The 26,524-nt window shown below is 39.6% G+C and overlaps 1 protein-coding gene across 25 annotated transcripts in view; it reads right to left on the bottom strand.

Moving 5' to 3' along the window:
- Positions 1-912: 912 nt before the first annotated feature.
- The window catches only part of ARPP21 (cAMP regulated phosphoprotein 21), a 194,725-nt gene continuing 169,113 nt past the window's right edge, over positions 913-26,524 (bottom strand). For all 25 annotated transcript variants that reach the window (XM_064669533.1, XM_064669509.1, XM_064669473.1 and 22 more), the window contains 2 exons: positions 2,900-3,051; positions 913-1,745 (listed from right to left, as the gene is read on the bottom strand). In XM_064669533.1, coding sequence (XP_064525603.1) covers positions 1,488-1,745; positions 2,900-3,051 — 410 coding nt within the window. In that variant the 3' untranslated portion in view covers positions 913-1,487. The remainder of the gene's footprint in view (positions 1,746-2,899; positions 3,052-26,524) is intronic.

Below are 26,524 nucleotides of genomic sequence, written 5' to 3'. Positions count from 1 at the left end.
GCATACAGCTTTTACACACAAAAGGATCTCGGGTTTTTTCATAACACATATGCCTTATTCTGGAGTGTTCAACTCCTACCTATTGTAAAAGTGTTCAAAATTTATCAAAAATGCAGTTTAAGTGAAAAACAACACCAACTTTTGTCTGATAAACAAATTTTTGTCTCAGATGTTGTCATCACGGAATCAAAATGAGGAACTCAATGCAGCATTTATTGCTGCATTTGAGCATTATTGCTCAAAACCAATTAATCAGAACAAGAAGAGAATTTGAGTGAAGATGGACATAGTAATGAGAAACACCACTGGAATTAAAAGTTCTAAAAATTTCTGGCAAATCACTATGTTTTAAAAGCCAAACCCCCAAACATAGTGTTCATCCCCACGTACTCGAACACAATGGACCAGATTTTTCGGCCATCTTGTGTCAAAACGGTTTACAGCTGCAGTACCAATGAATGGGCAGAGTTTCTATGCAGCAGCGTTGCTGGTTACTGTGGTTGCTACATCAGTAGCAACTGTTCTTCCATCCAGGGGATGGGATATCATGAGACAACTATGTCTTCTAATATACAACTGTTGTATGGCCTCTTGGAGAGGCATGACATAGTAGAACCTTGTAACAGTGACGAATTGTGTTTGTGACATTACTGGTTGTCCTAGGGATTGGAAAAGTGCAAACTCAGTTTAAGATGAAGTGGTACATCGTTCACTGAATACTTCGTGTGTGGCTCTGCTACAATTTCTAAGTGGTCTTAGCTGTTATGGTATATATGCTGAGACACAGGTACGTTGTCTTCTCATCAAACTCCTGTAAGCCCTTTAAGCACCATTCCCCCATTAGCTTCACCTGAAACAAGACAATGCAGAACCAAATGGAAGTTCACTCAGAAACAGAGGAGACCAAGCAGGTGGTAGAAACATGACCTTCTTCCATGAGGTCAAATAGCTTTATTGTGATTAAGCACTACAATACAGTATATATCCATAAAAAACTCTATAGTGTATATAAATTATTCCTTCCATTCAGTAATTCTCTTTTTGTTTTCTTTTTTTTTTTTTTTCATTTCCATTACAGCTTTGGTACAATGTGATTTTTATCATATTTTTAAATACTTTTAGCTTCACAAAGTCAACACAAAGTACAAAACTAATCCGAATCGGGGATATTACAATCTACACAGTGGTGTTCAGTGGTAGGAAAAAATCTTACCTCAATGAATTCATGTCACTAGCTAAGCTATAAAGGCATACCTAGCAGACATGACAAAAATATGCACCATTAACCAGCAAACATTTTTTTTTTTTCAAAATTTATTTTACTTTTATTTTTTTTACAGATTTTTCCAGCAGCAAATCACTTGAGCATAGGTCAGTACTTATGCCCTCAACTGTTTATCCTGTTGTGTTCCTCTTCATTTGAAGGCCATGATTTATTTGTCAAATAATGCACCGCTATCCTCATATATCCACTCTAAGCCACAGTGTCAGTACTTGACCTGCCACCCTGCATTGTTGATGCTCGTACAGTTTGTCCTGCAGCTGGCAGAAATAACTGGAACGTTATTGGAGGGGCAGTGTGGGGCAATCAACCGTAGGTTGTTCTGTGGGGCAGGAGGTATGACATTACAGTAGACAGGCATTCCAGTGGCTGTAAGTGTTCCTTGACCTGATTGATTAGGTAGCATGATTGGTTGTTGATATGATTGTTGTGGCAATCCTTGAGAACCCTGGGTCATTGGCACCTAGGTAGGAATACAGAAAGATGTAGGAAAAAAGAAGATAGCAATTACTAAGCAAATTGAAGTAGTTTCCCAGTATCCCTACGTTCCTTCTAGCTGAATTTGAGTATACTATGTGTTCTGCCCAAATGTGTCATTTTGTGCTGCTCAGAACTGTTCTCATCTCGAGGATTTTTTTGTTAGAGAAGGGTTTAAGAGAATTCCCTCTGCTCCTAGGTCAGGAAAGTGTCTCTGTTATGACCTAGTGGAATATGCACTTCTGGGATCAATGCAAATGAAAGGCTCGACCCTGGTATATCTAGGCCATCTAAAAGGTCTAAACCCCTATCTTGATCATTAACCTTTAAAACACATTTTCAGTACAGTAATTCTGAAGATGTAAGGGGAAAATTTTACCCACAAGTAATTCCCCATTTCCATCTGGGTTGCTGTAGTGTTTTCAGAGAAGCCAAGGGAAAAGTGGAATGGCTGCTCAATCAGTGCAATCTATTAAAATGTTAGATGTCATTTAATTTCTTAACTTTCCAGAGGAACCAGTAAGAAATGTAAGCACAGGCCACCTCTCACATGCTCTTGGCATATCTCACAGAAACTAGGTATAAGGTGGGGAAATAAGTCTGGGAACTTACAGACCTGGTAAAAATCAAGACACTGCCTTCCCTCTCCCCAGAACCCAATAAACAATAATCCATCTGGCTACAGCTTGTTATAGAAGACATGGTGAGATCCTTGGCAGGAGTCTCCACAGATGAGTAATTTTTAACTTGATCAGGCAAAGCCTTTAACTTCAAAACAGGAAACAGTACTGTACTGGCAAAAAAAAAAAAAGAAGAAATACACAATGTTCTTATATTTATTTAATTAATTTTCTTCACAGGAAGAAGTCTAATTCCTTCATTTTTTGTGACATTTTACTCTCACTGCAAGCTGTAATAAATAGTTCATTTGAAGTATTCCCAATTCAGAATTAAAATCAGGAATACTAAGACTATGTAAACAGGAAGCAAAGAAACTGATTTGATTTAGGACATCTTCATCAGGAGGCCTCCTGCCACACACTGTCCAAATGAAGCTATATGACCATTGTGTGATACAAAAACTTAATTCAATTAAGCACTCTCCAAGAAAAGCAGTCTTTCCTTAGGGTTCCTAAATACCTGATAAGACGACATGGCTGGATACTGCACCATCATGCCTTGCACCTGATTTCCCTGTTGATTATTCATCAGGTTCTGGCTTTGGGGCGGCTGCTGCATTCCCATGAGACCCTGGAAACCCTGCTGCTGGTTTGGCAGGACAGACTGGTAACCTGGAAGAAGAAAGATGTCTTCAAATACCCTGTTGCTTGTAAGGGCAAAATTACAACTGTTCTAAGGAACAGGAAATGATCCCATCATTTCTCCCTGCATTAGTCAAAAATTAGTCAAAGCTCATTTCTAGAGAAGCATTACTGGACAGGAAAATTGAAGTGCAATAAACAAATGCTGTGAGCTGACAGCTCAGGCAGGCTAACATGGACTGGCAGCACACTTTTGTTATGCTCTTTTACCCTGTGGCAGAGACCTCCTTGAGGGATGCCTGACTGCAGTGCAGGACTGTAAACCCTAAAAGAGACACAGGGTGCTACTGTCTTTTGGCTACTTTCTCAGAGGCAAAAATCCCATCAACTTCAAGAACACCAGTATTTGGCCTTCATCTGTCAGTCTAATCTGACAGTTTCTTTCAGGTCACATTTCTTATTTTACCCTCTTATCTTTCTTGTAATGCAGCTTCCTAGTGTGATGTAAACAGAGAAGGCTTTATTTTAATCAAGAAGAACATCTGTATACACACTGGCTCCTATTTGCAAGGTTTTTTTTTTATGTTATTAGAGCATACTAGGGGTCATATTCCATCCTACTAGTTTCGTATTTGTCAAAGGAGGAAAATCATAAATTAGAGAGTGTCCTCACCATTTTTCAGTAGGAACACTGCTGACACACAAGTGCCTGCACAAGTATGAGAAACTGATACTTCTGTTTCAACCTGTGACTAACTCTGTGTTCAAAGTCACCACAATATTGCAGGTTTTCTCCTGGGACAACTCCTCTACAACTAACTGAGAAATGGGCAGAGACTGGATGATCTGGAGGGCCAAGCTGCTAATGAGGCAGAAGTGTGAATGGGAGGTGAAGCACGAATGGTGCGCTGCTTGGCAGCAACATGATCTAGCCTGAGAATGAGCCTAGACAGATGAAAGTGGGTTGGCTGGGTGAATATTTAGAGATGAAGAATTTTGCAGAAAAAGCAGGAAAGGAAAGGAATATGCAGAAAGATCCTGTCCTTGAAAAATGTGGCAAGCCATAAGTATTATAAATCTATGAATAATTTCTCTTTAAGATGTTTCTTTAGCACTCTGATTTTTAACATGCAGTTACACAGTGCATTATTAACTCTGCAGTGATGTTCTTAGAATAAGCATATTTCAGACAAAGAACTACCAGAAGGAGTACTCTGTGTCATCTTTATATGAAAAATGCGTGTCACGTCTGCTCAATTTATATTCATGAATATGATACATGATTCGATATACTTCATGAATTGAAAATCATCATCTGGGCATTTCTTCATTATGTAAGAAAAATAAAGTAACAATGTCTCTGTTTCTGCTGCTCTATTGTCAACTGATAGCTTTCCTTCAAAATCTTTTCTATGCCAGAGAAATGTTGGGTATTTATGATCAAGTTTTTGGCATTAAAGATGCCTTTCTACAGATATGAGATTAATGTCTCCAGTCAACTGAGTAAATAAAAAAAAAAATTCCATGAGTGACTAACTTGGCTGGGATATAGCATCAAACACCTCCCAGATTCACAAGATTATTATACATTCAAATTTACTCTTTTCCTATGCCCAAACACAGTGTCAGCATATTTTTTAGTCAGAAAAATTACCAACATCAGAAGTGCTGTAACTGAGTTTACAGAAGGCTTATACAGCAATAATAAAATTGCAAGTCCTCTTCTGCTCCAGTATACCAATTATAGGGGGGAGGGATAAAGGACTGAAATAAAAAATTTAGCACTACTATTTTGGTATTTGCAAGACTGGAAGTTTAATAGAGAGGTGTCAACTGACAGCAGAAGCAGCAAGAGATAATTCATCTCACGTCACTTGCGGTTGTTAAAGTAAGTCCCAGATGTGTAAAGAGCGACAGACGGATGGTGGACCAGGGATCAAGTGACACATTTGGGGAATATAACTGAACACTGGATTTGGGCTCAGAGAATTGGATTGTGATGCACCAGCACAGGGGGGTGGACTGGTACTCTGCAGAGACAGACAGACACCACTCGGGTCAAGTAGAAAACTCTTCCGGTATGTCTAATAAATATGATTGCATTACCATTACTTTAGTCAGACTACTGCTAATGCTCTGCTCTATGTTTGAATACGCAGCTCTCTCTTCCCCTCAGTTTTGTGTTTCACATTCTCCAAATATGACAAATGTATTACCCTATATAGACATGAGTATCAAACTGAAACAAAAACTTATGGAAATGTTGAAGGAGCTACACTTATGACAAAAATGTGGGCATGATCTCATAGGGGTTTTACAAAAACACAGAATGGCTTTGGCTGGAAGGGACCTTAAAGATCATCTAGTTCCAATGATACATGCACACACAAACACTCTCCACCCTGAAAATCTCCTCTGCATTATCAAACACTGATTAGTACACGACATAACCACGTTTTAGATGCAGGAATACGAAAAGAAGACAGGCTTAAGACCTGAGGTTTATTAGGCTATGGATTATTATTTTAACAATCTTATTACCCTTCAAGGACTTTAGGAATTTCTCCTGTGCATAGGGCATGGGCACTCTTTACCCCTGTCCCCACATGCAGAGTACTGCTTGCACCCCTAAAAGTGAGACCTTTTTTCTACTCCCTCTGTGAGCCCTTTGCAATTCTCTGACCACACAGAAAAGCATCAACACAAAGAGAAAAATACCTCACGTGCACTCTAACATACTTCCAATTTGATAAGATAGAAGCAAAGAGGTTGTATCCTGAATCCTCCTAGACTTCAAGGGAAAATAAGTCACTTCTTTGGTCCGGAAGGAGGTACTCTTGTCTATTTACTCCCTTGACTTGTGGGTAGAAACAGGGATGTTTAAGGTTACTGGCCTGTGTGTATTCCTGCAACAATGCTGGCTGTCATCTCTTCCTTACTTAATATTCATGGACTTCTTTTTTATCATCAGTACTCGTTGGAAATGAAGTTATGGATGTCAGACCTTGCTGCACAACCCTAGTATAGCATTTAGTCAAAATCCCATGTTCTCTGCAAGGTTCTACAGCTCAGGTAAGGCCACTTCATTTTACCTGATAGCAAAGCTTGATCCTTTATTATGTTGAATATAAAAAGAAAAATCCAAGTTCATACATTCTATCGAACACAAAAATCTGACAAGGTACAAAAATATATTCCAACAGTACAGAGGGAGTACAGAGTATTAAAAGGTGAATTATTTTTTTATCTATAACAAGCTCTATAAGCAAGAGAAAAAATGCTGTGACAAAACAAAGAAGCCAATGCCTGTTCTGCTAAATGGCTTCTACTTCAGCACAAATGCAAGTGGAACAATTGTCATGCTATGTGGCAATCCATTTGGACAAAAGTTGTTAATATCAGAAACTAGATGCTCCTGATCTCCTACTACCACAGCCCAAATTCTACATGTAACATTTGAAACAAGTCCTTCAGTATTAACCGTGTTATGTCTTCGTATGTTTCTGCACACTGGCCAGGACAAAGAATGAAGGTCAGAGAACTGAGGCTAGTATCAACCTTCCACCAATGCTTGTGAAACTGTATTATTCTAGCAAAATCTACTTTTTTTTTTTTTTTTTTTTTTTTAGGGCACAGACCATTTGAGAATGCTATTCCCTCAAAATTACTTATTTTGTACACACACAGCAGTTTCAATCCTCAACTTAGCTCTGCCTTGCTTTTCACTTTTCAGTGAAATGAAAATAATACAGTATTCTCAAAAGTCTGCAAAAGTCTCAAACCGACTGCAGTGCATGAAAAACCACACATCACTGGGCAGAGATGGATGTTTTGGAGCTACAGAGGTGTAAGGAAATAAGTGAGAACTGGAAGTGGCACCATGCTTATGTAGCAATAGTTTTATTTGCACTTGCTCTTTTACTCATTAGCTTTCATACTACATACAGAGTAATCCTTAAAAGCCTCTTTACTGTCCCCTGAGAACATACATACGTGGGTTATTTCCTAATGGCAGTACACATCAGATGAACCATCCTATTACTGCAAGCTCCAGGGCCTCTTTACTGCAATTATATCATCCTGCTCTATGTTATCTCTGCTACAAAGGAGGATTTTTTAAATCAGGGCAAACATGAGAGACATTGTTAAACAACCAGAGGAACATATCGTGCACAGAATTTCAGTGAATGCCTCAGAGGAAAGATGAGCCTTGGATTGTAGTTGAAATGGAAGAGGCTGTCATACCATCAAGGTAATTCTCTGAACCTTTACAGTCTGCATCACCATGCTGAAAGTCATCTAACTTTAACATTCTGGGGGAGAAAGACTGCATGAAAGACCCACAAATGTTTTAATTTCCCGGCAGCTCAAACCACAAAATGCAGTGGTCTTACACCTCTGCCAGTAGTGTCACTCAGAGCTCTAATTAAAGCATGTTTGGTGCTCTCCTGGCCTCAGCATACATACTTCAGGAATGGCACATGCATTTTGGGAGGGACTGTTTCATTGCTCATTTTAGATTTGAAGCATGTATTAGCAAGGCAGCTTTGTAACACGTGTATCAGCACTGTTGGTAAAGAGTAATCAGCACTTTGAGAAGTGCAGCAGTCTGGTGTTGAGTCCCTGAACTGCAAGTCTTATTGTACTCTTACCACTTGAACAGAGTCCTTGCATCCAAGCACATCCGACACAAGTACATAAAATCACAGTGGTTTTGATGGAACATGATTTCAGAGCTCATCTGCTTCCTTTCCACTTCACTCAGTGTAGTGCCACCTAAAATGCAGGTACCTTGGCAACACAGTTCAGTGGCTTAGACAAGCAAAGTCCAAAAGAAAGTCAAAAGGGAAACCTCAAGCAGAGGTGACTGAGCTGGATGAAATGCTACAGATGTGGTCATGCTCCTGCCTGCTCTGCAACTACTGCAGTGCCTTTCTGGTTCCCTACCTGCCCCCACCTCCCCCAGTACAGACCAGCTCAGCCTCTGCTGCAGCTGCCAGGAGCACTGGGAAGATATTGAACTTGAGCTCCCATGAAAAAGCCAAGGGGAACAAGGACCACCTCTTGGCGCGAACACAAGGGAATACCCTGCAATGTCCTGAAAACAGTCTAGCAGCAAAAGTTCCTGCACACAGAAGGCTCTTACCTTTACAGAAGACTCCCCCAAACTGATAAGGGCTGAGAAGAAAGCTAAAAACATGTTCCAAGCTCAGAAAGTGCACCTCTTCCTGGAAGACCTAATGAGCTCACACTCTGCTCACACTCCTGCTTCTCACGTCCAGATGCTACATACTAGAATTGGGTGCACAATTAATTGCCTAAGGAAAATGTTGGGGGATTTTTCATTATGCAGTTGACCATTTAACTGCAAATGACGGAATAACGTCTCATGAAAAACTTAAAAGTAATCTATAAGTTTAAGCTGATTTTGATTTTAGCCTCACCTCAAAGCATCTTCAGTTTGGAAGACTACCACAGAAGACACATTAATTAACATCCCCCTCTTGGTGTTATTTTCTGGAGTCTGGAGATTTAAACTGCACCTTGTGCAGCTGGAATCCAAAACACTTCGTAAACAATTTTGTAGTTTAAGCTTGGATTTAAAATCCAAAGCATGCTGCAAAGTAAATCTGCTGCAGTTGATCAATCCACTCCTACTCTGTCTGCTTTCTCTCTGCAATACACGTCTTGACTTAGTAAGATATTCGAGCTTTATATTCTACTTGAAGACATCACAGATAATTTATTGGTATGAACTGGATACCATCTGAGCTAGAAGGACAAATACATAATAGTTTAATGATAAAAATCCATCCCTTTCCCCTCAAAACATAAGACCAAGCAATTATTTTATTTAGTTTTCACATACATACAAAGGGAAAAAAACCCCAAGACTACCTATGCCTGAAATAAAGGACTCTTAAGAAGCAACAGAAAACTTGGAGGTATGAGGTAGCTTATAATGCACATAAAACAGCACATGTCAAAAACCACAGCAGCACACAGACTCATTTCCCCACAGCACTCTGCAAGTTCAGACCATTAAAAAACAAGAGAAGCCTTTTCATAGAAGTGACTCACAGTGTGGCTTCTTTCATTTCAGGTAAAAGCACATCCCACTCCAGCAGTAGAGCTTGCAGGGGAAACCATGGGGTATTACGTTAGTTTTGTTTTCAAAATTTAAAACTAATGACATCGATTCATTCAAGTTGTGCAAGATCAAAACAACTGTTAGCTAATGGCACTCCAGTTACATTCACTGAAAACACATAACCCTGTAAATATATTCCTAAAGTGATTACAATGACAGTGACTCCAATAATTCTCTGCAGAGCTGGGGTTATAAAACTGCAGGATGTTGAACTTTGAGTCTTGAAACATAATTGCTGCCAGTCATAGCTTCCAGTCCCTAAATTGTCCATAGCTTTGCTAAAAACACATTCATGCTTCCAAACCTGGTAACAGATCAATAGCCAGACTTGTTGTCAAAACTCACAGAGAAAGAGCCATATTCAGCTGCATGAAGAAACTCAACAAGATGTATACGCATCAGAGATATGAGCCAGTAAGATTTATTATCACAAAAGAAAGAAGAAAAATATTGGATAAAAGACAGTTTGTCTATCTTCCTCACCCTCTATCTCTCCCTGGTTTACAAAGCTACAAATTCCACAAAAGGAATAATGCAAAAATATCTTCATCTAGCTTCAGAAGAAGAAGTAATAAAACTGGAAAATTTCCTGCAATTTTGGATTATTTCAGAGCAATCTATTTGTTGTATTTGGTAAAAACTGCTGCTGAAAATACTCTGATACACTAGAATTTTTTTTTTTGCAGATAACAGCTCTGAAATCCCCCATGTGGCAAGTTCTGCTCAACTGTTAGAGCACAATCTGTCTTACGTAGCTGAACTGCCCCTCCTTGTCCTCTTGCTTTATTCTTCCTCAAAAAGCTATATGAAATCCTGGTTTTACTTGGTTTGCAACCCCAGGGTCTGGAAGAAACCCAAAGCACAGAGCATCTCAAGCATAGCTGGTTTCATGTGCTACTTAGAAAATGCTGCCAACTGGGGGCACTTCTCAGGTGCTAACAAAATGGGAAAAAAAATTAGGGGAATAACACAACTCCCCTAGCAAATAAACCCTCCCACTTCAAAAGATGTGTAGGATCACAGCCTCATAAATATTTTTTTTTTTAACTCTGCTTTTCCTATATAAGCTAGAATAAGGTATTTCTTTACAAAAGCTAAGATAGGATGCTTTGTGCACACTTTTCCTTGAGAATAGTGTCTCTCCACTAAACAAATGGGTTCATCTGGGAGGTAGAAAACCCACTATTGTGGTGATTTAGATTATGGCAATGAGAAATGATGAAAGTAACATCACATAGTACATGTAAGATTTAGAGCTTCTTATATGCCACAGAAATATCCATTATCTTTTCTTTTACCCTTTTTCTATGATGCCAAGTTTTAACTGCTGGAAGTGAGGAATAGCATTATCTTTTAAAAAACACTTATATGCATGCTCATTGTCCCATGGGGAAAAAACATTTTGCAAAGAGTGCTGAACTCTCACTTAGGTGCCTTCTACTTCATCATCCAAGCAACTACCTTTAGGGCAAATATGTGAAATCACGGATACAATGAATTTATGGATCACCTAAAGATGCACACCCACCCCACAGTCACCTTTCCACATCTGAAAAGAGTTATTTTAAAACTCAGTGACCTCGCTACTAAGTAAAAAAGCCCAGACAAGTAAGAGGTATGATTAAATACTTTCATTATATAACTAATGAAATCACATACTGTAACATCTTCTGAGACTAAAATTTTAATTAAGGCAAGCTGGCATTTTGGCTTCCCCCACCCACCCCTTATGTTCCAGGGGAACAGCAGGTAAGGTCAAACAAAAAGCTTATGCGATAAAATTGCGTGAGAGTGCTCCTGGGAGACCTGGCATTATTAACAAGAACATGAAGAAGGGCACAGTTGAACAGTTCAAAGATAAAAGATTGCATTCAGTTTACTTTTTGCTATCAATTGGAGAACCTGAGAGAGCTGTTATTTGATGAGAAATATATATAAATACACATCAAAAAGAGCTTGAATGGATACAAATACAGGAGATTCAAGGCTGGAGAAATGTTTCTCTTCAGTTTAAAATCTGGATCCATTCTTTTATTTCTCTACACAAAGGATTTCCAAATTATAGGGACAGCTTTAAGAAAAACTTGCTACTAGTAAGTGGCTTGATGTTGAAAATAAACCTGTTCTTGCAGAGAACCTAAACCCATGTAATTATATAATACTTTAAGCACTTATTTTATTCTTGTTTCAATACACTTTTGTGTATTTTTGTATTTTGAGACCTTTTAGCATTGTTCCTGCTCTTCTAAAACTATGACAAATATTACTTGCTCTCCTCCTTGAAGATAAGTCTGAAGATAAATAGAGGGGCACCTCTTACAGACATGGTATGTAACTCCAAGCTTCTGTAAGATTCTGAAAAGAAAATTCTATTTTTAAGACAAAATCCTTTTATCTCACTTCAGTAAAAAAATAGAGTGAACAGCCAGCTGCAAGCCAAAATAATTGCAACACAATAATGCAGGGCTCCATTACAGCAGCCTAATTCCGGTAAAGCAGCTGATCCAGGATCTTGGCACTTGCCCAGACCCTGGAGCCTGACTTAAATGCATTAACCCAGAGCATGTGCAGCTGTTTTGGTAATCTGAGGCTGCTGTATTTTATTGGAGACCAAAAAAAAAAAAGAAAAAAAGTCACTCAAGCAGCAAATGACACAGGCAAAAGAGAGAGAGAGGGGAGGAAAGTATTTTATGCTTTTGAACTAAGTTAATCCATGGAGCCACATGAACCAGCTCAATAGCTCTGGGGGCATGGCACTTCCTTAGGCCAGTACAATGAGCAAAGCTTTACACTGGAGTGTTGTAGATGCCCAAAGCCAGCTGAGGTACCCACAGGGAGAGTACTACAGGACTTGGAAAACATTATTCTGAGAGGGGTGAAGCTTTCTCAACCTGACAGAGCTAAGCCGCTGAAGGCAAATATTGCAAGCTGGTGCATGGTTCTCATGACAACAGGGAGGTCCCAAATAGCTCTAGGGAACAGTCAAGTATAATCCTTCTGCTCTCAGCCCCTGCCCACCAATCTTGACGATGTTAAGGAGAGTTAACACAGACCCATGGGCAGGACAATAGATAATTTTGGAGAATTTGTGGGTTGCTCTTAAGAGGGCTTTACTGCTTAAAGACCAAAACAGATGCAAATCTAGTCATAGTCCTTACCATGGCCATAGACTGTTATACTGATGTAATCTGCTGCAATTCCTCTTCATGAGGTTTTTGAATAGCTAATATGCAACTAAAACACTGATGTAAGAACTCATTAGCGTTGATAGTAAGAGTCCTTTGGCATATGGTGTGTCATACGTCATGCTTCACATTGAAAAGTGGTATCTAGAGGGATGCCCTTGCCAGCAAAACATTATAGAGGTCTCATTTGACTACATAAAATTACATTCAAGATTCTGCTCAGTTCAGAGTCAAAGTGTCTATACATTCTTGCAGACAAACAGAATTTTTCTGAAAGCTAAGATCTGCAGCAAACTGTGAAGAAATGATGCATGTATAAACTATTTTACTACTATTATTTTCAGGAAAAAAAAATAACAATAGTTTTGGCTGAAAACTGCAAAAATCTCCTTCTCTTTTCTCACCTCTCTACCCAGAAAAATGTACTTTGAAGAACTGCAAAGTGCAACATTTGTTACAAACATATTCATTTCCACATAGGAATATTTTTCATGCAAAATGGTAAATTTCTGTAGCTCGGGTACAAACTTCAAATATAAAAATATAAATTTTTATGGTTTAAATTCAAACCCTTATTAAAAAAATTGGCTAACTGAACTCTCAGTATGCATACATACACACACACACGTATCTATACCAGTGCTCCAGACAGCATTATGCAGTAGTCCAGCACAAGGCTACCCACGGGAGTTCGTATAAGTAATGAAAACACTCAAGTAACATCAACTCAAGATAGTCCACTAGAGAGACTTTTCTTTCTGATTGCATCGGAATGATCTCTTCACCTGAGTTAGGTGGCAATATGACCATTTTCCCCACTAAGAATAACATGCCTGGCCTTTCCAAGAACAGCAGACTTTAGGCTATTATTTCCAGCCAAAAGTACCTGCAGGTGTGAGTGACAGGGCTCAAGATACAAGAAGATAACAATAAATGTCCCAGTTACTGATCATCAGCGGGGCTACATGAATTGACTGTGCACAACTGCTCTGTGCTGAATGCAAAGGGAAGCAGGAGATGAGTTAAGCCTTTGCACACAGAACAGTCTGGAGGCACATATGGTCAAGTCAACGAAGCTCATTAGATGAACAGTACCCTGTGCAATACTGCCTACATGTACCTGTGTCTGTGTTTGCATTCTGTTATAAAAAGTAGTTCCTGGCCATAGCATAACAATTATATGCAGTATCAATTTGGTTTTGTTATCAAATTCCTAAGAACTGTGCAATGGGACACCTAGCCAGCAAAACAAAACTATGAGTCAAAAAAAGAACAAATACAAAACCAGCAGGATCCGATTTTCCATACAAGCTGTAAATCATGGATTCACTGAATTTAGCAGGTACAGCTCTACTAGTTTGATTTTCTGGATTGACCCCAAATAAATAATGGTAGGTCTGAGCATACAAATTGTTGAGTGCCTGTGCATTGATCTATCTATAACTTTGCACTTGATATCAGGTTGATATCTTGGTATCAGCTCTTGATACTGCTGAAATATCTACAAGCACAAGCTCAAGGTGAGCCCCCATGCCAGATACCATGAAAACTTCAAGGAATAGCTGCAGTTGCTACACTGAAAATGATGCATTTCTGAATATGCATTTCCATCTGGAGATGGAAAAATAAGCACCCAAGAAAAATAATTTGCCCAGAGAAAAGGAGCAGAACTGTGCAATACTTTTATGGAAAATACATGAAAACCTGTGTGCTGAGTGCTTACAGTCCTGTTCTGAGCAGGGATTGCTCAGGGAGGCTGCTGCTCACCAGCCCAGTCACAGAGATGATGGTCCCTGTGCTCTCACTGCTTCTGCCATGATATCTGTTTCCATGCAGCTCCATGTACAGGCTCCTGTCCACATCCTGTCTGTTGGAGGAAGGCTGCAGTGTGCTGGTAATGCACAGCTCACTGTACTGTGTTCCATTTACTGTTGGGTTAAATGACTGCTAGCACCATGTACCTAACGATCCCTGCTTTTCATCCTTGCAAGATGGGCTTTGTTTTGTGGTTCAGCCTAACAAAGAGTTTTCATAAACACAACATCACCTGTAAGTACTGCCTGACACAAAGGCAGTGCTACTGCCTGATGCCACTCATCCTCCCCACTGCTTCTGCATACACCTATAGATATCAAACCACCGAGCAACAGGACTCGTGTTTGTTTATTTACCTATAACATAAGGACACCACAAGTTATGGGCTACATCCCCCAGCTAGATGCAAACAGACACAAGAATGACACTGAAGCCATCACGACTTTGATGCAGCATATGTCTGCCCATATGGGTTCAACTGCAAAAACTTCATCTTTTCCAACTGCACCCATGCAGAATACAATCCAAAGACTACTGGGGTTAGGAATCAACATTAACCAGCTTTGTATCACATTAGAAGCACTTGCCTGCACCATAGTGATTACTCTGGCCGCTATACAGCAGAGCCCTTGAGCATTTGCTTAACTTTAAGCATATCAGCTAATTTCTTGATCTCAGAGTAATGATTTCCAGGCTTGAATACTGAGGCCAGGGAACTCATCCCCTTGAAGGAGGGGATCTCCAGTGGAAGATTTGATTATTTATTCCAATAAAATTCAGTTCTACAATATATGAAACCAATTCATTTCTCAACTCTCCTTCTGCACAGCCGCTGCTTAACTCACAAGAGTTAAAATGTGGCAAGATAGGACTGAGCCTGCATTCATGCATGGCGCAATGCACATATATGTACCTATATGAAAGAGTTGTTAGAATAAGCAGTGGCTATGTACCAGGAGATACTGGCAAATAATAAACCAAAATGCAATCAGGGAGGAGTGTAACCTACTTAGATTCTGTGGCACAGACACAGGGTGCTCCCGGTCGTGTTTGCCAAGCCTTCTAGTGTACAGTAGACCCTAGTTTACATCTCTTGTCTTTCTTAATTAAAAAATGCTTTAAAGAAATTGGATTAAGCCTTTGCTGAAGCAATCATTAAGACCCTCCCTTCCCTTTACCCCTCGAAGTGCAAGGCAAAAGATCTGTAGAGTACCTACAAGTACTTTGTATTAGTCTTTGTTCTAGGCATTCGCTCCATTCCAGATCACTGCAGAAATGTAAACACTAATTGCAATTCTGCCAGAGATACAAAAGCAGTACATTTGATGACTGCACTACAGCTGGGCTGTATCTTCCAGCTAAAGCTTTTTCCTTGGAAGGAGGTGAACAGCAAAATCTACAGATGCAGTCGCCCCAGTGCCCAGTTAGCTTCCCCTGTGGCCAAACTGTGCATCTTACCAAGAAGGGAATAAATGAATACAAGCAAAAATGTCTGAAAAAGTAAAAACATTCCCTCCTGACATTCCAAACAGAACATTACCAATTTCTAACTCCCACCCCTCAAAAAAAAAAAAAAAAAAAAGAAAAAAAAAAAAGAAAATTTTATTTACTATCCACAGGAAAATCAAAGCTTTTGTTTCATCAGGTTTGCCCTCGGTGCAGGGGATGCAGGAGGTGTGAGATACGAGGCTCATTTCACAGGAATTTGAGTTTTTGTTTTAATTGGCCAAGGAATCTGCAAAATAACTTGTTCACACAGTTTTATAAACCCTTTTGATAAATCAGGCAGCTAAAAAAGCCAGCTTAGCTCCATATCACAGGGAAATGCATTTTCAACTCTTGTATTGGGTGGGCAGAAAAATATGAACATTAAAAAAAAAAAGAAAAAACGGGAATGCACTGTGGATGTAAAGTTTCATCTTTGCCTTTTCTAACAAGGGTTTAGTGTCACTTTTGAAAACATGAGGGTTAACACCTGGAGTCACACATTCGTTTAGGATTCACAAAAGAAAGCAACAGAAATTACACTCAGCAGCAAGCAGCAAGCTTTCCTGTACAACTGTGCCATGAAATCTTGGCCCAAAGAGAGCAGAAGAAAGAGAAAAGGGAGAGGGAGGATGAAGAGAAGAAACTGCTTATTTTTCGCATTGATTCCCAAGTCTCTGCCGAATTGGACAACAGGCTGACAGCAGTGCTCGGGAAATGGGCAGACATCAGCCCCCCAAGCCCCTGCCTCACTCATGCCATTTTCTGTGGGCTTGAGGAAGCTTGGAATCAGGCCTATGGTCAACAGATGTCAAAATGTTTAGCCAGAGCATAGTTTAATTCAGCTACATGAAAGAAAACCTCTCTATCCCCTTGCTCATCCCCAGATTTTACTGCACAGCACATTAGCTGGAAAACTACCACTATAGCTGGTCCAGTGTTATTGCTGCAAAAGGGTACACTGGTTAACTTGACCAGGGCAACAGGCTGAGAAGGCTGATCTGCCAAGCACTAGCATGTTATGCAGACTTGTTCTGTAAAACCCATAGGATCAGTCCTGATCCCCTTATCTCCCCTAAAACTATCTCCAACTGTGCAACTGTAAATGATGCAAACTTTACTTTCAACAGCAAAAAAAAATCCAAAACATAGCACAAATTTAAATGTGGGAAAGTCTTCTGAATATTTGTGCTTTGTCTGCCGTGGGTCTCTCCAGGGCGATGTCTGCTCTCAGAAATCACTGGGGCGGAGCTGCCACAGAGCGTTTGCTGTTACACGGCACACTTAATATTTTGCAACCCCAGCAAAGCTGTGTTTACAATCTTCATGGCCAAAAGTATTTGTGAAGTCTGAATTCCTGATGGATGCCAGCTAAGCATTCAGAGGTATGGAAAATGCACAGTAAAAACATACGGAGTCTTCAACTCAGCATAAATACTGCAGATCAGCCTGGCTGTGCGGTCAAGGTAAGTTTGCAAGCCAGCAGCAGAACTTTTTCCTTGCATACATAATAAATTTTGATAGCTTTTTTCTTGTCTGGGACACAGTACACTCGGAACGCATTACATTTTTTTGCTTATTAGTTTTCTCACCTGTAAAGTAAGGTTTTGAGGAGTGACACCTTCATAAAACATTGTGAAGTCCAGCAGTGATGAGAAGTGCTATAAACTTAACTGATAAAGTCAACGGAAAAACACCTGATCTTCAATATAATCTATAATAACATGAGACCTTTAAGTGCTGGATTTGCTAAGAGTTACACACAGAGCTTTGCATAATTTTCAGTTGAATGGAGAACCCTACTTACATCTAAAAAGATGTTAAGGGGTTTTTTCTGCCAGTGCCTGCAACGGTATGGCCAAATTCCCAGAGCCTGAAATCTGTCAATACTGGCAGGAAGGTGAGGAAGAGGGCATAGTAAGAGACATTTGCCAGAGCAAAATCTTAACTACAGTCTCTGATTCATCAAATCTCTGATTTGTCAGCAAACCAACATGAATGGGCATTTTTAAATTAAACTGGAAGGGTTTGCAAAGGCTTTGCAATGCCTGCTAAAAGGCAACTGCCAGCTCCCCAGGCTTAGCTGAGGTGGGAGAGGTGTATTCTGTGGGAAGCGCAGGTTTCTTAGTGTGTTTATTCACAGAATCAGGAGTATCTTCCATCCTTAGCTCCTCTTATCCTATGAAATGATCTATGCATGTGGGTAGGGATATATATGTATTTCTCTACATGCAATCATTGAATTTAATTCAGTATTATCATTCAAGTCATCCTTAGGCTAAAATACTTGCTTCTTGCTTACATAGTCTGGATAGGGTAACTGATTGCATATACCCTTTCTGGGGCAGCTGAAAGTCAAACCACAAAGCAGCTGCCAAAAACGTCTCTTCATGTAAAATTTACGACATGAATTTCTGAAGTGGTAGCTGATGTGCCTAGCCAATTGCCGAAAATGTCTGTGTAGCTAAAATTTTTGAAAAGAGAAAATCACAGGATCTGCAAACACATCTGCAAAATGTTCTTTAGCAACTACTGCTCATTCTGAGTGCAAACTTTGAGAATAAACACTAACTTCTGTAAAAGGACAAACCTAAGTCATACCTTTAGACTACTCATGACAAGGCACTCAATCTACACCTAAATCTTTCTTTACATTAGAGATACTGTTCCATTTTAAACAATTAGCAGAACTTCTTCAAACCGAAAAACAAAAGAACACAATCTTCACATTTTAGCAAATATATCTGCTGCAAATAAATAATTTTTTAATTATAAAACTGACTACTTTATAGATCTTGTTCTCATATTCTGGAATGAGCTTAAGCTTCAATTTAAAAAAAAAAAAAAAGCACTTTTTTTTTCCATCACGGGAGAAGCCATGGCAAATTGGTTCATAAATATTCATCAGTATTTTAGCCATGGCTATAAAAAGGAGACATTTTACTGGCTGTACTAGAAACAGTGCATTTAATGTCAGAGCATCACTGAGAAAGAACTGAGGAGAGTCTCTTGTTGCAGCAAAGTCCTACACCAGTCACAGATCACACTCATAAACAGATCTACCACTGGCAGGAGAAGAAAAATATGATGGATGAGCCTGCGTCTGTGCAGAGCTTTCAGTGATGTTACCAGGCCCCTGCCTGGTGGGGAGGCTGAGCTGGCAGATGGAAGCAGTCCCACTCAGCAACTCTGGGACAGGGACAGGGCGGGCAGGCAGTGTGAGCACAGCTGGTCCTTGCCCGAGTGAGTGACTCTGGCTGCTGAGACACAACTGTCCCCCTCCCCAGCCCATGCCTGAGCCAGGGCACCATATCACAGCTCTGAGTAAGTACTGTTCATGCTCCCAGCTCTTTTCAATGATTCAGGGGAAGGACTCCTTCTGGATTGACAAAGCTTTTTATTTTAAATCCACACAATTGATTGGTTTGGTGGATATTCTGCCCAGATAATAAATAAAATCTATGAAGCAGGGAGGCTCCTCCTCCCCAATGTCCAACTCCACAGCCTAGAATTGCCATGTAGCTGCTCTTCCTGATACACAGCAGAGTGGGAGAGGAAAAGAGCTACAAAAAGCAAAGCTACCTCAGCTGCATGAACGCCTTAGAAGAATGAAAATTAACTAACAGAAAACAAACTGCAAGTGTTCTTAGAGCTAATTAATAATAAAAAATAATAATCACAACTATAAAATATATCCCATAAAAATTATCTTCTCTACAGAGCAAGGCAAAGTTTCCATGTAAAAATAAAATCAGAAAAAGAAAATTGGGACTGCTCAAAATTGTTTGATAAAATAAGTCACGATGTATTACAATTTACACAAATAAAAGTCCAGAATAGTATCATGACTATAAAGCATGAACATAACATATTGTTCTGGGCAAGTGATAAAACTGCTCACAGTGACAGCTGTGATTTATGGAAGCAATTCAAATACACTTTGAAAGTATATTAGCTTCGCCTCTGCCCACAAAGGGCACATATTAGCAGGGTAGGCCACGCTGGTGATAAATTACATACCAGCAAGAAGTGAAGGCAATTGGCAAAATCAGATGCCCAAAGGCCCTGAGCTACTGTGATAATATGGTTTTCATGATAATACCTCACATGCGACGGCATCTGAGCATCAAAAGAAACACATCAAAACTATATTTTTGTTGGCTTTTTGGAAGATAACATTATGATAGTGAGAGTGGTTGGGACTTCCCCGCTAAAGTTGACATACAAAGCATTTACAAATTGGCTCCAGAACAAAGTTTGGCACAGAAGATCACAGTTTAGATGCTGCCTCTTAGCTGCAAGCTGGAAAATAACTGCCTCCTGCTTCCAGGTTGTAGGCACTGAAGCAAACTGCAGGCTGTGGACCTACAGGCTCTCAACTTACCGTAGACCTTGCCTGCACCTGCCACTACACAGCTTCAACAGCACAGGTAAAGTGACCCAAGTGCTGCTGTGGCTTAGCTGTGCTAATACTCAGAATGGGATGGGGACTTGGCCACATTGGGGTCAACATGGCCATGCTGGCACCTGCATCACCACTTCTGAGAGGAAAGCAAGTTACTGGGCACACTTGTTCACTGATAACACCAGTTCAATCTCACAGAAAGAGCTAGGCTCTTCCCATGGCTCAGAGTAGCACTGGAAAAGGAACACAGAAAAAGCATGATGACAAAGTCTTACCCCACAGCAAGGTTTTACTAACATAAAGCACTGAAAAATTATTTTGGTCTCAATTCTACCCTCTGACATACTAGCATAGATCAAGGCTGACTTCACAGTCAACCTGTACTTCAGAGGGTGCCCTTTGAAGAGAGCACATCTGTGGACAGTGCTATAGAGAGCCCACGGCAGGCTCTTCTCATACTACCAGGGAAATGTTAAAAAATTGTATCTACTTCCAATTATTACAGTCGTCCTATTCTGATATGCTTGTAAGCACATCTTTGTGTCTTTACAGCTCTTAAATTCAGAGCAACAAGATAAATTAATGACTAGGCCAAAACAGTTACATCCTGCCATGGATTGAAAGAACTTTGTAAGCAATTATGCTGTTGTCAGCTTATCTCCAAAAGATAAAGCATGTTTAATGAAGATGCTGTTTCTGATGGGAATGTTTAACTTTATTTAATCCAAAACACTCCTTGGGAAGTGATAATGAATATCTATCCCATTTCTACGATATCCATTACTGCAAAATCCAAGGACCTCAAACATACTGCATACTTACAGAACGAATTTGTTTAACTTTTAGAGAAAGTTGGTAATTTCTGAAGTTCATGCCAGTAAATGTCCTAGAATTGTGTTTCTGTATTTACAGTCTCTGGATGAAAAATGACCCAGTGACACCGTAACTGAAATGATATAAAACACCTATATACAGATTGATTCTTTAAAAGTAGGCGAGCTAAACACTTTCTCTACAGATGGAGGCATGGAGAAAACGCAAAAGTGACAAAACTAAATAGTTATTTTTCCTAATTTCCACAAAGCATATAGGAAAAAAGAGCTCAGCACCTTTTTGAACCTGCCCCCTCTCTAGTTCTAATATAATGATTAGAAGAAAGAACATTTTTTTCTTGAATTGAAATTTGGTGTAGTACAGATACTACAGCAAATTTCAGGCTATTTCTTCCATTTATTTACAGCTCTGCAGCACCATACTTCTGTAGAAACATTTGCAGGAATTGAATTGATTGTGTGTTAAGCCTTAGTCTTAATAGTTTTTTCATTGCTAGCTAATGGAAATATGGATTCAACATTATTTTAAGTTTAATGCAGTGTAGAAGAATTAGTTTAGTACACTGTAATTATGATTTTTTTTACAACACAATAGAAATACAAGGCAGAAATAGATTTCTTCAAGCAAAGGAGAAGAATGAGAGCATTTTTGTTTCTTTGGTAACAACAACATGGATATCGAAAATGTAACAAGGAATTCCTCCCCTTTCTTTTTCTTGTCTATACCCTGCAGATTCACATTCGTCACTTTAATAAAGGAACATTTGCATCATCCCTCAAATTCTACCTTACCAAAAGACCAGAAATATTCTGCCAAACTTCACCTCTGAGCAGGGGAAGATTCTCCCCTCTCTGCTTCGAATTGGGTAGGAGGCAGCAGTAATTGCCACAGCCTCTGTCTTTATTTCAATGACAGAAGAAACAAGAATACCCTACTCTTACCCATCACCTGCTTCCAGCTTGCTGTCCTGAAGCAACGAAATAACCCCCAGAGCATTCCAGTAACCATAGTAAAAGTGACCAGAAAATGCTAATTTATATTTCTACCACAACCTCTTAACCCAGATATCCTTGGTCCCCTGAAAAATTTCACTCTTAAATAGGTTCCAAATCTACCTTCTTCCCAAACATCCATTTCTATGTTGCAGTCTTTGAAATATCTTTCAGGACACTTCCCTGGAAAGCTAACTTTTCCACGTAGGCACAGATGTTATTTTGTCTAAAGAGCTCAATTTACTGTAAAACTATTGCTCCCTCTCCATCTCCTCTGACAGCTTCCCAGCCTCTCTGGCCACAGCAGCCAGAGTAGCTGCTGCAGCTGCAGTTCATTTTTCTTCCAAAGGGAGAACAGGAATGGTGTCCTGGGCCTCTGAGATCTCATTAAAGAATAAAACCCAGTATCTTGTAACACAGTGTGATGGACTTATGATTTCACGTTTCTCTTTGCAAGGAAAGATTAAACAGAAAACAACATCAAAAGGAAAGGAGAGGACATGGTCTCTGAAACTTGCTGAGGTACACAGTCCCCACCACCTCCCTTCTATACCCAGCCATGGTTCTATTCATGGGTTCTACCAACTACAGCAACACAAACAAGTTAAGATGAAAACTGGAAATGCTCCATGTCAGGTTCCTTAGGTATACAAGGAAAGCAGTAGCAGGTTTCCCAGGCCTAAGACGGTGGTTCTGAAAAGCTGCCATAAATGGTAAATATCGTATAAAAGCTGAAAGTATTTTACCACCTGCTTTTACACCTAGTAACTCTAAAGCATCTTTTTCCAATGCTGCCCTTCAAGTGGAAGGAAAATTCTGCCTAATGTTCAATTTTTCAGTTTCTGTTATGTCAAAATTGCAATCTTTTGTAACAAGAAGACAAAAACTTCTTATTCTTCTTGGGATCAATATTACTTCTCAAGCAAGGGCAACTGGTATCTCCTTGCTAAGGCTCTATTTTAACATACTGACAAAATAAAAATACAATTCTAACTCAGTAGATAATAATCTGCATTTCAAGACCAAAGGCTGAACTAGCCAGGATGGAAAACCTACATCCACTTTAGTCATGCAGCACCATTCTCTCCCAAGCCCTGTACACAAATAAGAATTCTGATGGTGCAGGAATGGTCTGTGCAGATGCACCTGTCCAAATGTCAGTTCACACCAGCAGGTTAAGGCCCAAAGTAAAGAGAAGTCTCATACTCCCCAAGGTTCCCTTCACACCAGCCCTTCTCTCCCACAGTGTGATCACAGCAGTTTCACTACCGAAGGACCCTTCAGCAGGGAACTGCAGTTATTTCTAAAGCTGCAAGAAAAAGCTTGAGAAATAAATCTGCAGCAAACCACACACAAACATCTGTACAGAGACCAGCAGATACCTGAAATGAAAATCAAGCATTGAAAACTGAGAAATTTGCCATTGCTTGGCTACAGCTGCATTGTCTTTAGGGGTCACACTTTCAGCTTTCAAAAATGGGAACACAGACGATGCATTTGTGTCTGTATGGCCTCAGAGAGCACCAGGGTGGCATGGGTAAATATTCAGAAATCAGGAAAAGGCAATGCAAAAGTAGTCCTTACAACCTTAATTCCAGTGACTTAGGTCCATATAAATGAGATGCAGCATTTAATTCCCTAATAATCAGCAACAGAATTTGCCCTACAAATTGCTGAAGAATTTGAACGAATTTGAAAAATGCCTATGCAGAATTTCTAATCCTCATATTTCCTATGTTGCAAACCACAGGAGGACTTCAAAATGGTTTTCAGCATGACAGCCTATAAAGATTTTACCTCAGCCCTTACACAGGTCTAGACATTCAAGAGCACAGATGGGTTGGTAAACATTGCTTAGCAATTTTCTCCAGATGGATCCTTTGTGAGCTGTGGAAAAAATCCTGTGAGAAGTATGCTGAGTAGGCAAAGTAAATTTCAAAAGATTAAGCCTCAATGAAATCTGCATCTGCTTTTACTGGGACACTTCAAAAGGGCAGTCATCTTGTCAAATGTTAACCTCCTGCCCTGGGGAGAACTGGTGCTTGAAGCCACAAGTTATCTTTCCTCCTTGTTTAATTGTATGGGGGAGTACGTACCTACTTAGGCACGTTCTCCTCATAGACAGAAGGCACACATGTGGGGCTTTTGTTAATTGTATAAAGCATGTTCTTCTTTGGAAAGAAACATATGGACAAAAGGCATACTGAAAAATAAATTGGAAAAAATGCTCCACACAAACTTATCTGGTCTTGGGGTCATCCCAAGTCAGAGGTATTGAAGGTGTTAAAAAATCAGCTGCTGGCCAGCTGAGATCCAGACAGAATTCACTGTTCCTCAGGAAGCAGTATCACTCAGTTCCGCCCTTGATCTTGCCTCAGATACAGTGAAAAAAGTCCCTATTTAGGAAAGCATTTTAAATATGTAAGGAAATCTTACTGTGAAAGATGGGGCTCATATCCCTGACATGATTACCTGAAAAGGAACGAATGTAAGGATGTGCACTTCAGTGGCCCACAGCTCCACTGCAGGAGAAAAACAGGGCAAGTCAAAAGACACAGCTGGTTTTCACATGAAAGTAGCTAAATTGGGGGAACCATTTAAATAAGTCTTGCCTATTTCACCTTTCCTTCTATCATATGGTGACTCCTTTTAACTTCAAAAAATCAAGAAAAAATAAAGCCTTAAGTACTTTTTAAACAAGACAGCTGCTGGTACTAGGAAGTCCCCAGTATTCATGCAACAAAAGGCAGCTCCTGGGCCCAACAAAATTCTTCCCAAGGACACCAGCAGTCCACAGGCTTTGTTTCTAGTGTGACAGATATAGTGAGTTGTAGAAATTGCAGGTGTTTAGAGAAACAAGGTTTAAAAAAGACAGATGCAGTATCTTCTTCTTAATTCTGTCCTTCTTTAGACATTGAAAAGCAACAGAAAATTCTTGGATAGACACTTTTTGAGCAAAGGTAAAAATTCAGCTGATATACTGAATCCTAAAAATGTGCTTTTACTACCTTCACTGTGCATCAAGACTAAGCTATAGGGATGCCTATAAGCAATTTATAGGCATCACTGGAAAATTAATCTAAAGTTATCCCTAGTTTCAAAATCACCGGAAAGACATGACACATGAGCTTTACCTAAGCTTGACTGATTGTTGATTGAACAACAATTTGGAACATTATGGCTTTTGCTCATTTTACCAACTGTGAAACTATACTACACCTAACTGTTGGACTTCTGTGTTTCACTCCAGCAAGCTAGGTCTTCAACTTTTTGAAAAGAAGTCAACACTTGAAAATTAAACAGGTGGTTTTCTGAGGGCTGATTCCTGGAATGGACACTCGAACATTCCCCCCTATTCCATGTCCCACCTTCCCTGCAAATATCCTTCTCTAACCACCAAGCTCTATGGACCTTGCACTAAACAACAGATAGCTGGAAGTTTTTTTAAAAAGTAAATCTCATTCTCAAATTCCTGAACAAACAGATAAATAACATATTCTCGCATCTACTAAAGCAAAGTCCAAAATCAACCACTTGCACAGCAGATCCACCAATATCCACCCCTGCTCCATCACCAGCATAATGTGCACTGTGAAGTCCTCCCTCTCAGTGTCATAGATCTCTCACCAACACAATACAGACAAAAATCAACTAAAATCACATTTCTGGTTAACAAAACTTACTGAGATTTTGAAAATACTACACTACAGTATAAAAACTGGGTTATCACTTGTTTCATCTCCAGATTAAAGATCTCCAAACCAAAAGCTTTTGAAAGCACTGTAACAATGTTGTAAAACAGATATTCAACACAAGGTTTTGTCATTTACTTTTGTGCTTAGTGAGGGCAGCATGGTTACAGCTTTCTAAGTACTGATGTATTGCACACCACAACATAATGAAAAGAAAATGAAAGAAAAGGTGTGAGGCAACTTAAAGGGATATCAGAGAATGGTTTCGGTTTAGCAGCCCATTTTGTGTGCCATCGTTCACTTTGAACCACCCAAGTCACCCTCCTGGCATGCAGTAGCCACCAGAAGTGTATTAAAAGTTTAAGAAACCTAGGAGAAATAAGAAATTCAGCATTTCTTTTCAAAGCCAACATTGCTATCACTCAGCAAAGTGCCCTGCTGGGATTGCTTCACAGAAATACAACTGTTTTGCTAACTGGAGACTAAGGCTTTTTTCCCTTCATATTCTCAGTTGCTTTTGATGGATGTGCTAAGTCTCTTCACTTACAGGAGGAAACTCAGGAAAAGAGTTCTTGCTGATTAATTATGGCCTACTTGGAAACAGCATTTTACTAGTCAATTAGAAACAATTCTCTAAGGAAAACTGTATTTCCATGCGCCCACACCTGTTTCTCTAATAAATCATATCATTCTTATATACACAATGGGCCATTTTATGGCAAAAATGGCTGCCTAATGCATTCCAAACACCACTGTAAAGTCATGCAATGCATTAATTGGAACCAAGTAGATTGAGTAGACAGAAACTGAACTCACTGTGCCCTTCTCCAGGCTTCAAATTGGTCAGAAAACTGATATGAGGATTAAAAAGACTACACATAGCCTAACTAACTAAAAATCTTATTAAAAATAAGTAGCTCTGCACCTTCACTTTCTTCCTTATA

Source organism: Pseudopipra pipra, chromosome 1, assembly GCF_036250125.1.
Source record: "Pseudopipra pipra isolate bDixPip1 chromosome 1, bDixPip1.hap1, whole genome shotgun sequence".
Classification (NCBI taxonomy): domain Eukaryota; kingdom Metazoa; phylum Chordata; class Aves; order Passeriformes; family Pipridae; genus Pseudopipra; species Pseudopipra pipra.
This window is presented reverse-complemented; position numbering and strand designations above follow the sequence as displayed.